This window comes from Ailuropoda melanoleuca, chromosome 7 (assembly GCF_002007445.2).
Source record: "Ailuropoda melanoleuca isolate Jingjing chromosome 7, ASM200744v2, whole genome shotgun sequence".
Lineage (NCBI taxonomy): Eukaryota > Metazoa > Chordata > Mammalia > Carnivora > Ursidae > Ailuropoda > Ailuropoda melanoleuca.
The window spans coordinates 75,061,771-75,075,335 of NC_048224.1; the positions used below are offsets into that span (position 1 = coordinate 75,061,771).

General features: G+C 32.1%; 1 protein-coding gene across 5 annotated transcripts in view; it reads left to right on the plus strand.

The window, feature by feature from the left end:
• The window catches only part of NBEA (neurobeachin), a 651,237-nt gene that overhangs the window by 79,028 nt on the left and 558,644 nt on the right, over positions 1-13,565 (plus strand). For all 5 annotated transcript variants that reach the window (XM_034665060.1, XM_034665062.1, XM_034665064.1 and 2 more), the window contains exons 6-8: positions 1,675-1,801; positions 9,221-9,340; positions 11,981-12,127. In XM_034665060.1, coding sequence (XP_034520951.1) covers positions 1,675-1,801; positions 9,221-9,340; positions 11,981-12,127 — 394 coding nt within the window. The remainder of the gene's footprint in view (positions 1-1,674; positions 1,802-9,220; positions 9,341-11,980; positions 12,128-13,565) is intronic.

The window sequence follows — 13,565 nt, forward strand, 5'->3', positions numbered from 1 at the left end:
TATGTTAAAACTATAAAGACACATGTCAGTTTATTCATTTTTTGCTATTGATTTTAGGGAACCTGCCTCACTATTTTTTTTTTTCCAATTGCAGTTTGAAAGTCAAGGTTTACTAACCTTCTCTGTCCAGTCCACAGCAATGTAGATTAGTTATGGGATTGTTAGTGGACATGCAAGTTCCCAGTCCAGGGGAGCAAAAAACAAACTCCTTCCAGATTTCATTACTTTGCCTTTTTACTTCCTTTGTTCAATGAGCATAATTAAGATATGCTTTAAAAATATTAGTGATAACTACTATGTAAGAAAATACAGTCAAATAATAAAAGTAATTATTTGATAGATAACTTTTTTTTTGAAGATTTTATTTATTTATTTGACATACGATAGTGAGAGAGCACACAAGTAGACAGAGCGGCAGGCAGAGGGAGAAGGAGAAGAAGGCTCCCTGCTGAGTGGAGAGCCTGATGCAGGGCTCAATCCCAGACCCCCGTGACCTGAGCTGAAGGCAGAGGCTTAACTGACTGAGCCACCCAGGCACCCCTATTTGATAGATAACTAACAGAATGGGTTGATAAACTCAGATAGGTTGACCTGTAAGGACTGAGAGCTTGGTAATTTTAGTTTACCAATTATGCACAGTAATGAGAACATCAAACTCATTGATTGCCTTACTGTGTACCAGGCATTGTAAGTGTTTACTAAGTGTATTAACTCATTTAATACTTGTAATGCTTTGAAATAAGACTGCCTGGGGTTAAGTCTTATCTTCACTACTTATCTATCCTGTGCTTTGTTGTCTTCAACTGTAAAGTGAAGATAACAGTAGTACCTATCACATCAGATTTAATGAGAGAATAATTAAGCGCTTTTGTACATTGACTGGCTCAGAAATAGTGCAGAAAAGTGTGAGCTATTAATAGCTTGTAAGTTCTATTAGGAAAGATTATATAAGAATAGTAATGAGAGGGAGTTCTAAACAAACATCTGAACTTCCAAACATAAATGTGTTGAATTTCAGAATGGTCATTTTGGCAGATCATACATTTATTTCAATAATACAATTATTTTGCAGAGCATTTACAATTTTTACAATACTGTGCTTAAATTCACAGCTAGGAGGAGTGCTCCCTTAGAAGGAAATAACTGTATTTCATAGACACATCTTTTTTCTTCTTTTAACTAAAAATGTACTCCTTCGTTTGATTACCTACATCATTTATCAAACTTGGTGCTCTCTCTCTCTCTCTCTTTTTTTTTTTTTTTGTAATTTGTAAGCTATTTTTAAAGATATAATAGAATTGGGAGTAAGTTGTTTTCAGAAACAGTAGCTGGCTGGTACCTGTATTTGCTAATTTCAGGGGTCCTTGAATGCAAAAGAAATCTACTTCGTAGGCTTTCATTGGCCATTAGTTTGTTCTTATGTATTTGTGATATTTTACGTTGAAATTTCAAAAGGTTCTGTAGTCCTCAATTTTCTCAATTTAAAGCTCTTCCTTTAGTTGTTCTAAACCTTTTATAGTTTAGTCTCTATTTGGTACATGTAATACCCCTTCTACTTTATGGGGAAATGAGTTTTATTTTTATGATAATATTTTATATTATTTATTTAATAATTTTTAGATATATAGTTCTTTGTATCAGAGGATATTATACTATTCTCAGTTTTCTTTACAGTTTTCGTACTAGCAAAGGAGTTGGTTACTCTGCTCACTTTGTTGGCAACTGTCTAATAGTCACATCACTGAAGTCTAAAGGAAAAGGTTTTCAGCACTGTGTGAAATACGATTTTCAACCACGTAAGGTAGGTGTAAGTAAATATTTCTACTGAGAATGACACAATTCACCATTCCTCCTGTCTTAAAAGTCACCTATTATGACTTCTGTAATATTCTCTTTTATTGATTTTTCTTATGACTCATAATGCTTTTCTCTTCTTCTTGTCTGCACTTTCTTTTTATTTTTATGTCTAACTATTCACATAAAAAGATCAGGCTCTTGACTTCTTGCGGTGTCTGTCTTGCTTGCTCACTCGCTGGGATCTATTCTATGGCATTCTTATAGTAAATACTAATTGAGTATTTACTGAGTTCCAGACGCTGTTGTAGGCACTAGAAATATGACAGTGAACAAAACAGATAGCATTCCTGCTTTTGTGGAGCTTATATATTTGGGGAATTTTTATTTAGTTTCACGATAGCTTTACACTCTTTTTCTTATCTCCGAGCTCTATTCTTATATCCTCATCTACCAAAGATACTGCCATGTAAATGTCTTTCTGGCCTCTCATCTTTACAGAATATGTAACACTGAATTTACATCTCCAGTCCCATATTCAGTATGTTCTTAAGTCCCCTGTTTTGATTAAGCAGCCTGCCATCTTCATGATACTGAGGACTTGAGTCAGCTTTGGTCTCCATCCCCTTTTTGATCATGATATCAGTGCAATTTTCTACTCCTATACTTTGTATCTCTGTAATATATGTCTTAAAAAAATTCCTTATTTGCTGCTTAAATTCTTCATATTGTTCCCTCTTCATCTTGGATCCTTTGTTTCTTCCTCTCAATATTCTTGATCACATTTTTCCACAGCTCAAACCAGTCATTTGCTTCTCACAAACTAGAATAAATTAACATTTTTAGCCTAGTCCTTCATGATTTGGATTTCATTTTCAGCTTTTTGCTTATATCCTTTATTCTCTCAAAACTGAACTGTGCATATTTCACTTTTTATCTTTTCCTTTTCAGATGTTCAATTTCTGGCGTGAAAACATTTATGTCTCCTCACTTATGGCTGTAGGTCTTCAAATCCCACCTTATTGTTAGGTTCCATTCCATATAACACCATTTCCATGGAATCTTTCCTTGATTTTCCTTGTTCTCCGATATAATCTCTTTCATAGCATATTATTTCAGTATTTCTTATAGCAATTCTTTCTTTTAAACCTTTATTACTCATTTATATGTACATTATTTATAACTATTGAAAGTAAGCTGTGTGTTGGGTTCATCTTTTTATTCCCTATATACCTGCCACAGAGTTTTGAACTTGGTGGACTGCTAATAATATATGCTGGATAAATGAATAAAATATGCTTTAACAACCAAAAAGAACCCTTTTGTTTCCTGAAAGAGTAGGTTGTATTTATCTGGATAGCCAATTTCTATTGAGCAATTTATTTTCTAATGGTGTAAAATAAATGAGATGTTACCATTACAAAGTGAGAAAGAAGGCTTGGGACTTGTTGTAGTCAGTGCTTCTTGTAGGGCAGTATGTCAAGGACATTTTCCATGTGGCAGGAGGAAGAAGGGTAGTCACGACAATAAAGGCCAAGTAATGTAGGTTGTTACTATGTGATAAGCTTTTAAAATCAAAAGCATACCAGCTTTTTTTATGTGGTTGTTTTAGCACAGTAATGTACACTGCAAAACTAAGTTAATTTTTGGATTTGTAGAGAATTAGGGCATTATCCATAAGCATTAAGAGAGATTTTATGCTTTTTGAGAAAGTGTTTTACACAAGTTTAATGGAAAATATAGTTACTTAGAATCCTAACTACTGACACATTTTTGTATCTTTATTCTGATCCTAAAATTTGGGTATATATGATACATAATTTTGTATGATATGTCATTATATATAATAATTTATGTAATATATAAATTTGCTATATGTTACATAGAAGTAATGCAGTATCTTCAATTTTTAGCATGTTTATGAGAACAATATTAAATAATTTTAACAATTACATTATTAATTCAAAGTTTATTCAAAGGCAGACTTGTATATGAACTTTGTGTTACTTTAATTATGGTTCTGAGGAATTATGTTTGAAAAACATTTGCAGAAATTTTGCTTTAATTACAGTTCTATCTTGTCGTTCCTCTTCCTTTCCTTTTCTCCTCCTCAATATTCTCTTGTCCCTCCCTTACTTCTAATTCCTCTTTTGTTCATCCTTTTCATCTTCCCCTAAATTTCCCCTTCTTCTTCCCTTTTCCCTCCTCCTCCTTTACTTGTTCTTCTCTTTTCTTCCTCTAACCTCATTTGTTTTAGATGATAGAACCAGTTTTTAGACTGGAGATTCAGACTTCACAGTAGTTTGTATATGTGTACATGTCATGCACTATGGATTTATAGATAACTGGCTCTTTCAAAAGGTCAAGTGTTAAACCTCCAGATTTGGTAATACAGTGAGACTTTTCTTGAGGGTGTTTTAGCTAATCCTAGTACTCCTGAATCTTGTTTACTGAGATTGAAGGTTACACTGATTTCTGCTTTTTCAATAATGCTGGCTTCAAGGAGAGGGTGTTGCTCTACAGTTAATGTTTTGGCCTATTAAATGTACCTCTGCTTAATACTCAGTAGAATACGGATATTCAGAGACCATGTTGAAATGTGTTTTTAAAAGTCTGCTCTAATCTAAACATAAAAAATAATGAGAAAATACAGAGAAATGTGTAACTGTATAATTAGATTTATAAGATATAATTCACTCACTGTCACCTGGGGTTTTTCTAGGGAGATGTTCCATTATATATTTTATATATATATAATATTATAATGGACTTCATCTTCGTGTTAGAGTAACTAACCATCTGAAAGTCCAGAATTTTAAAAAACAAAATACAAAAACATAGGCGTTCCCATTTCCACATGTTTAAGGCTAGTTACCCCTTCCAGGTTCAAGGGTCTTATTTGGATATATGATAGTGAGATTGTCCACCTTCTTTAGGCCATACTCTGACTTTTATCCACAGGAATATTTATCCAAAGGAACAATCATAACAGAGATGATAAGCCCACATATGACAGAGGGAATATCATTTCTTTTTCTTCTTTTTGTTCGTTTTCTTGTTTGCTTATGATCCCATGTATGTTTTGCCACATACTGAAGAAAACATGATTTACGTTGGGGTTTTCAAATATACATTTAAAAATTTTACCTGAGTCTAATAAAAATGTTTGCTTTATGTTTAAGCAAAGTAATAACTATTTTTATTAAAGAATATCAGTGTAACAATTATTCATTAATATGCAGTTGGAAAATCACTTAAAAAGCAATGATTCTAAATAAATGTATACATTAGATTGGAGGTTCTTTTTTCTTTTTTTTTTCAAATAATTTTTATTTTGCTATATTAGTCACCATACAGTGGAGCTTCTTTTTTTCTTGATACAAATCCCAGTTATGTTCATACAATTTCACTTGTCTATCCTCCAGAAATTCTGATTTATTAGATTTGAGATGACACCCAGGAGAGTTTGCCAAATTATTTTGAATTTCAGTGGGAACTTGTTATAAATACAGATTCTTAGAATTATAATTTTCATGTTAGTATGTTTTTAACAAATACTCTAGGTAATTTTTTTCTATACATAAGTTTAGATAACAGTGGTTTAAAGAATATAAATAAGGAAAGTTAGGGTGAAGTTAAGAATCAAATAAAATTGTCATTAACCAATAAAAAGCAATTTAACCCATTTGTTCTCTCTCTCTTTTTGTCTTTGCACTATTTCCTTATGAGAGATACATTCCCATTTGTAACAGCTCTATATACATTGATTCTAAGGAGTTTTGGTCAGAGCAAGGCCATAGAGTGATAGAAGTTTTGAAAAACCTGTAAAAATTCTCATAAACCTTGAAAACTATAAGTATTTTATTTTACTCTTTCATTATTCAAGATAAATATTCTCTTTTTTTTCTTTCTTATTTTTCCAGAAGATGCCCTAGCCAAATTGTTATCCTTGAGTAAGGTATTAAACTAGCCTTTCAGAAAGAAATGTTTATATTAAAACTTTTGCTTTCTTACCTGTACCACTTACCAGATATTTGACCTTGTGGTAATGTATGTAAACGGTTAACATATTACCCAATATGTAGTAAGGGCTCAATGTGTTAGCTGCTATTGATATTTGTATAAATATCATGTTATATTTTCCTATGAATTTTTACTACAGGTTTTTTTCTTGTTCCTTCTTTTATAGATCTATTTTTGAGTCTTCATTAAATGCAGACCTCAGTAGTTGTATATACTATCATATAGTATAGTAACTCAGTTAAAAGTTTCCAACTTTCCTCCCATTTCTTTTAAAATATAAGTCAAAAATACCAAGTCAAAGATTGGGCTCTTTGGAATTGAAAAGACACTTGCCTATTATATATAAAGGATATATTGATGTACCAAGGAAAGCGAATAGAAAAATTAATTTTCCTGTAACTATATGACCTTCACTGAGATCAGTTCATTCATTTAACTATGCATTCATTCATCAGTTTTATCAAATATCAGTGTATGACCAAAAGCAAACTCTCATTGTTACCCTACATCTTATTATCTGGCTAATTAAGTGGCTAACTGTATTAATTATCTCAAGTTAATAGTACCACAACCAATTTAAGTGAAAAATTGGAAACCATCTTACACTCCTGTTTTCTCTATTATCACTTCCAATCAGTTCTGTTAATTAGTCCCTATCCGCCTTCTTTTAAATTACCAATGCCTTTGTTTTAATTTAGACTTTTATAGTTCTCTTACCTGAACCTTTGCTGTAGTTTTCAGCTTTATCTTTAACCACATTTGCCTAACTATCCCGTCTACTCACTATTGCCAGTTATTTTCATAAACTATGAAGATGATCATTTCACTTTCCTGCTCAAAATTCCTAGTGATACCACATTTGCAAAAACAAAGGCCACTTACTAAAGGTGTCCTGTACTTCTCTTTACAAGCTGGTCTTTGTTATTGCAGCTAAATCTAAACACGGAGAAAAGTTTTGTCAGGCTTCTGTGCTGTTATGTAAAATATTAGGATTCTTCTTCCTGGAATGTTTCTTTCCCTCATGTTAATGCAACAGTTTGTATTATTCTTCAAGCTAAGTCTTAAGTTTCATTTTACTCTTTTCAGTGACTTCTCTGTTAGCCTTCCTTTTCCATTTGTCTTTCTTTTCCCTCTGCCCTCAGTTAGTCATTACTTCTCTGGCTCCCATATCTGTGATTTAGATATTTGTCATGGTTTTATAATTGTTCCCATGTTTATTTTTCTGGCGAAACCTCCTTAAGGGTGTGTTTGTTATCTTTGTATGCCCACAGTCTGGGGGATACTTGGTATGAAATAGACACTCAGTAAATTATTTGAATGAATGAATGACTCTGAGGAGTAAATAATGTCAATACTAGTAGGAAAAAAAATCTCATCCGGGGAAATAATGGATTAAAAAAATAGATATTGAGTTAATGCTATCTTATTTATTGGTGCCAAATATATATTAGGAATTATTCTTTATAGTTTTCATACATTGTCTATTATCTATAATATTCACAGTCACTCCACAAAATAGGCATTATTATTCCTCCTTTTTTAGACATGGAAATATGTTCAAACAGGCTAAATAATTTTCCAGAAGCCATAGAGCTGGTAACCTCGGAACTCAGTTTGTATCTCTATGAATTTAAAGTTTGTACTTTCCAGCCCAGCACAGTAAATTATCTGGTACACAGGAGAAAGAATCAATAAATATTTGTTAAAAGGTGCTTTTCTATATTAGGTATGTCAGTAACTATAATAGTACATCTAATATTATTTAACTTGTCTTTGGATAGCAGGAAATCCTCTTCTATCTATAGACATTTATTTTTGTGTATTCTATTTAGAAATTTGAAATTTCTAAAAATTTTACTCCAAAATATAAAGACTGTATTTCCCCGTGTTACCTAGATGGCATTCGGGTGGAAAATTTTCAAACTCAGTGAGGGTAATACAGGTAAATTTGAATTCTTGTGCATGTAAACTCTAAGATTTTTCTTGAATTTATTTGAAGCTCCATTTTTATGGCTTCTTCTTGATAATTTTGTAGTATTTAGAAAAATGAGTTGTTAAATGACTGACTTTATAGATTTTCTTCTGCTTTTAATCAGGACAAATATATATGTTGCTTTCTGATCAAGTGGAATATTTAGTTTGCAATAATTAAAGATTACCTAAAATGAAACAACTTTAAAAAAGACCTGTGTTTTAGGGATTAGATAGTTTGACCTGACATCTTATTTTTATAATTAAGGAACAATGTTGTTTCTGTTATTGTCTTCCATGAGTTGTTGAGTGCACTATTTTTATTTCCTAAATCAAAATGAATGAAATTGAATTTTGTTCCAAGTTTTTCAGACACCTTGAAATAACTAATATTTTAGTGGTTGAGAATTTTTACTATAGCTTTATGTTTTTCAAAATGTGCTATATGAAATAATTGCATAGCACTTTTAAGTAATTTGGGAAACAAAATTTGTATTATATATTTTTATTTTTGGAGGGGGAAACTAAGTCTAATTTTCCCTCCTTAACCACTGAAGGCATACTTGTTCAAGTATCTGTAAATTTTTTGAGTTTTTTATATTTTAGAAAAATATTTCTGTATTCTTATCCTTAGGTTATTAGCTTTCAGAACAGTAAGGGTTGGATCCACAAATTGTTACAGAACTTAAACCATTCTATATCAAAATACACCCTTAAAATGCTTTTGATTGGCCCTAGTAACTATAAAGTTAGAACTCAATATAAACTCATTCCTTAATTCTTAATGTGTATTCACACATTATCAAGTCAAAAATATATAATTATTCTTGGACCTAATAAATCTAAATTGTGGGATTGAGATGACCTAAATTTTATTATAAGTGTTAAAATGTTGTTCTTCTGACAGGTCTTTTCTGACCGTGCAATCCAAAGTAGAATCCTAGGTTATTCTTTCTCAGTTTACACTGGTTTTATTTTTTCCTTCATAGTGATCTTCATTATTTGTCATTTTATATATCTTTACTTGTCTAATCTCTGTCTCTTTCATTATACCATGAATTTCAGGAGAGCTGGACCTGTGCTCTGTCCGGTCAAACCTGGGTATTTGCGGTGCCTGGCAGAATATACATGTTATTAAATGAATGAACATAAATATATTGTATTTCCATAATATTTGGATCTTGGTATAGTAGAAGGAGTATCATTCCAGTGTTCAAGGCATTCTAGGTCTGCCTTCATCACAGACTTATTCTTTATGAGTCACTTCTTTGATCTGCAAAATGAGAAATAAGAGGGGGAGCTTGAAAAGTAATGTGTAATTGTTTTTATCCTTTCAAGCATTTCTTGTAGTGTGTTATGAATGTTATGACTGCTTTTTTAGACAATAAGTTAACATGACATATTAAGGTCTTTAAATTTGTATTTATTTAAGTGGTACATGATCAGCATTGTCCACATTTATAATCGATGGAGGAACAGTGAAATTCGGTGTTATGTTAATGGACAGCTGGTATCCTATGGTGATATGGCTTGGCATGTTAACACAAATGATGTAAGTTTTTTTTTTCAATCTGCTTTAATGTATTTGAATGTGTGATCTATCATTGTTCATAGCATGAATTGTATAATAAAATAGTTTGGTAGAAACTTAATAGTTGTACTTTGAAAGTTTTTTTCTCTTAAGTGAATTTTTAGGTCTTAAATTTAGTATGATTAAGTTGCTAAAATAGATAACTAGTGGTTAAAAAAAAGGAAAATTGGTGAAAGAAATTAAGTATTAGGTCAAAAACATCCATGTAGTATTCTGTTCTTTCCAGAATTTCAAGCAGTAAAGACTGTGTCTTGCACCTTATTTGGATGTGAAAGGAAGACTTTAAACAAAGTGAATAAGTATAACATATAGTCACTATTATTTACTAGATAAATAGTGATAAATGCTGTGGGAAAAAATGTAGTGGGAATAGGTATAGAAACTATAGGTGTAGGGGAGGGGGAAGCCGGATGGTATGAGATGATCTTAGTGAGAAGAGTTGAGGGAGCAAGTCATGTGGGTATTTTGGAGAAATATCCCATTTGCTAGAAGCAGTGAAAGCAGAGACTTTGAGGCAGAACTGAAAAGTTAATTGAACAAAACAATCAGTTTGTCTAGAACAGAGGGAGGAATGGACAGAATAATGTTAAGAGAGAAGGTTAGGTAGGCAGCAGGGGGTGAAATCATGCAGGGCCTTATGTGCAAACACAGTACCTGGGCTTTCCCATCTTACCCAATATAAAAATCTTTGGAAGGTTGTGAGCAGACAAGTGATGTAATGCTGGTTCATATTTTAAAAATATCAGTCAGGCTGCAGTATTGAGAATATTCTGAAAGAAAAAATGACAGAAGCAGGGAGATCTGTTGAATGACTTATTGTGATAATAACAAACATAATCCTAGTTTTGACTAGCCTGTTAGCAGTGAAGGAGGTAACACAGTTGGATTCTGGATAGAGAATATCTAGAGTTAAAACCTCAAGAGCTCTCTTCTGGGCTTTCCCTTGCCATTATCCTGGCTTGCTAGAACTAAAGTAAAAGATGTTTTCTAGTGCCCAAAGTACTTCCAAACCCAATAATATACGAGCATTCCAGCACACCTGGTTTTTAGAAAAACTTGTCTCTTTTTAATAAAATTCACTTCTCAGTATTATCCGTATCTCTCCAGACTTTAATTTACTCAACAGCAGGGTCTCTTCTTGTTCTCTCTGGTATTCTTCTAAATAGTACTGTGTGCACAGTCCATAGCTTTTTCCCTGGTCATGTGTTGGAAGAGTACCCCCTGCAGACCGTATCTGAACCTTGACCCTTTTCTGCATGATCTGAGAGCTAAGAATCTTTGTTTGTTTGTTTTTCATTTTTAGAGGTTTTACTTTTTTTAAAGATCCAGACAAACAAACAAAAATAAAAAAAAATTGTATGACAGAAACCATATGTGGCTTGCAAAGGTTGAAATATTTACTGTCTGTTCATTTATAGGACAAGTTTGCTTTTTCTGCCCTAGAAATTCATAGTTGGGCCAGAGTCAGTAAATTTTTGAGAATGATTTTGTCAGAATTAGAATACACAGATGAAATTCTGCTTCATATCTGCCTTTCAAAGGGGAGAGTTTTTACTATAGAGTGGAAGAAACCCAAGAGACTTTGTTGACTGTCACAAACTCTATAGTTATATTTAAAAAGGAAGGAAGGAAGGAAAGACTTAGATTTTTGAATTATTTGCAATAGTACACCAAAAAATGGAGAGGCCTAGAGTTCTGGGCAATAACACATATGAACACATAACATTATGCAGTAAATTCTTCAGTTCCTATAGTTTTAATTACAGATTGGGTATTTAATGAGGAGTTTCTGTCTTCATAATTCATTCACAAATATTTTGTCATTCTGTTGAGGCACCAAAGGGATACCATACATATTTAATGTCTTGCTTATTAGTGCTAAGGTGTGGAATAACCTGTGAGGATGGGGGAAGGAAACTGGGCCCTACTATTTGGTGAGATTTTAAGAAGCAGAGATGGGAAGGGTCTTGGTAAGTGTGGCTTCTTAGGTCTTGAGCTCTCCAGATGGAGAGCACCACACCATCTGCTTTAGGCGGCAGACTTTGGTGATCATTATTTATTTGGTTCTGCATAATTCCTATTCATGGAATAGAGGGAAGTGAGTCTCATCGTGTCCTTGACTTAGTGTGGAGAAATAGAGGAATATATATTCCTGGTGATGAAATTAGATAGTTTAAAAAATTAGGTCTTATATGTTTAAAATTAGAATTTAGAATAGTCATTCTCTAATTCAGATGAATCACTCTCTATCTGGACATTTGTTAAATTATTAGAGTTTTAAAATTAGTTTTACTTTTGTAAATAAAATTATAAGCTCTTTTGCCTTTAAGTATAACATTTCTGAAGTTGTTAAATGATTATTGAATAGGTGATTATTGTTTGTTCTGCTTTCTATAGATACAAAATATTTAACTGATTTACTTTTTCTAAAAATCTTTAGCTGGCCTTTATTATTTAAATACTCCATAAAGCGTTAAGTGATGCTTGCTTCTGTTATCGTTGTTATATCTTAAGGTATTCATGATAGTGAAGGCAGGTATCCTTAAATATTTTATCATTACCCAATAATACATTGATTTTTTTATGACTTTTTAAAAATAGAGCTATGACAAGTGCTTTCTCGGATCTTCAGAAACTGCTGATGCAAATAGGGTGTTCTGTGGTCAACTTGGTGCCGTGTATGTATTCAGTGAAGCTCTCAACCCTGCGCAGATATTTGCAATTCATCAGTTAGGACCTGGATACAAGGTAGTAATAACTATCTTATTATAAATTCTATGGAAAGTTTTATGTGAATTCTATGTGAAATGTACAATATAATATATAGCGATAACCTTTCTTCAATGTGGTTTAAAAGTTGTCTCTGTTTTTTGGAACTCAGCTGTTACTACACGTTTCATTTTGTTTCAGAGGTACTTTTTCTCTTTTTAACTCTTTTCCTTTCATGAACTTCTAAAATTCTTTAGAATATTTTCTATTATTAAAGCCATGGCTTTTGTTGACATAATCCTGAAAAAATAAATTTTATAAAACCATATTGCTTAATGTGGTATTTGAAATCTCAAATTTTGAAATACATAATGAACAAATGACCATTATTGTTCAAATTAGAATTTGGAAAGAATAAAGATTTAAAAGGAAAATGGTATAAAATTACATGTGGTCGAAATTAATTCAGTTTTAGTTTTTACTTTTGCTTGTCCTTTACAATAGGCAAAGAAGGTCAGTACAGTAGTGAGTGTCTGAAGTTTGCAAAATCAATTATTTAATATGATTTATCACATTCTTCCTGTTTTTTAACTTTCAAAATGAAGACTTATTTAGGCGAGATATTGCATTCACATATATGAATTAGTTTTTAATGTGCAGTACACCTGGCTGGGAAATATGAGTTTTATTTAAATCACACTAGGAGCTGTGACATCCCGAATTGTTTGGGGTTGAGAGAAAATTACGCAGTGAAAGTCAAAGTATTTTTAATTCTGAAGAAGTACATGTCTTGCATGGAAGAGCAAAAAACTTACTGTTTTATCAGTGTGAACATTGTGTTATGAAAAACGGGGTACTAAAATTTTTCTGTTCTCAGTGATTTTAAAATAATCATAATAATATTAAATGACAATAATGCTGTCATTTTTATGTCAAAGTGAAAATACTTTGTTACCATCTTTTGTCCATATCACTTAATTTTACTATCCCTGGAAATGAATTTGTGCTTATACAGCACTTTTTCTTCCATGGGTCCTTTTATTTGGTTTGGGTCCTAGTTCGTCATTTGTTGGCTTTGCACGGGAATGTTTCTGTAATTTAGATTTTTGGATTAATATGCATTCTGCCTCCTTTTGTACTTCTTAGGCTTGGCCTAAAATATTTGAAATGGCTTTCTTTAAGCACTGCCAGAATGATATTAAGTGAATCAAATCAGTGATGCATAAGTAAGATAGAAATTTAAAAAAACCACAGATATGCAAACTACAAATCCAATATGATTGCTATAGTGAAAATTTAGAATTGATGGGAGCTTCCTGGCAGGAAAAAGGAAAAGGACTAAATATAAACAAGTTATATAATTCTCTTATTTGGAAAGGAGCAAGCATTGTCTTGAACCACTTTGCAAACTTAGTAATTTGTCATATGGCTCTTTCTCATCATAGTCTTTTATAACAAAAGTGAAAATGAGTAGTAA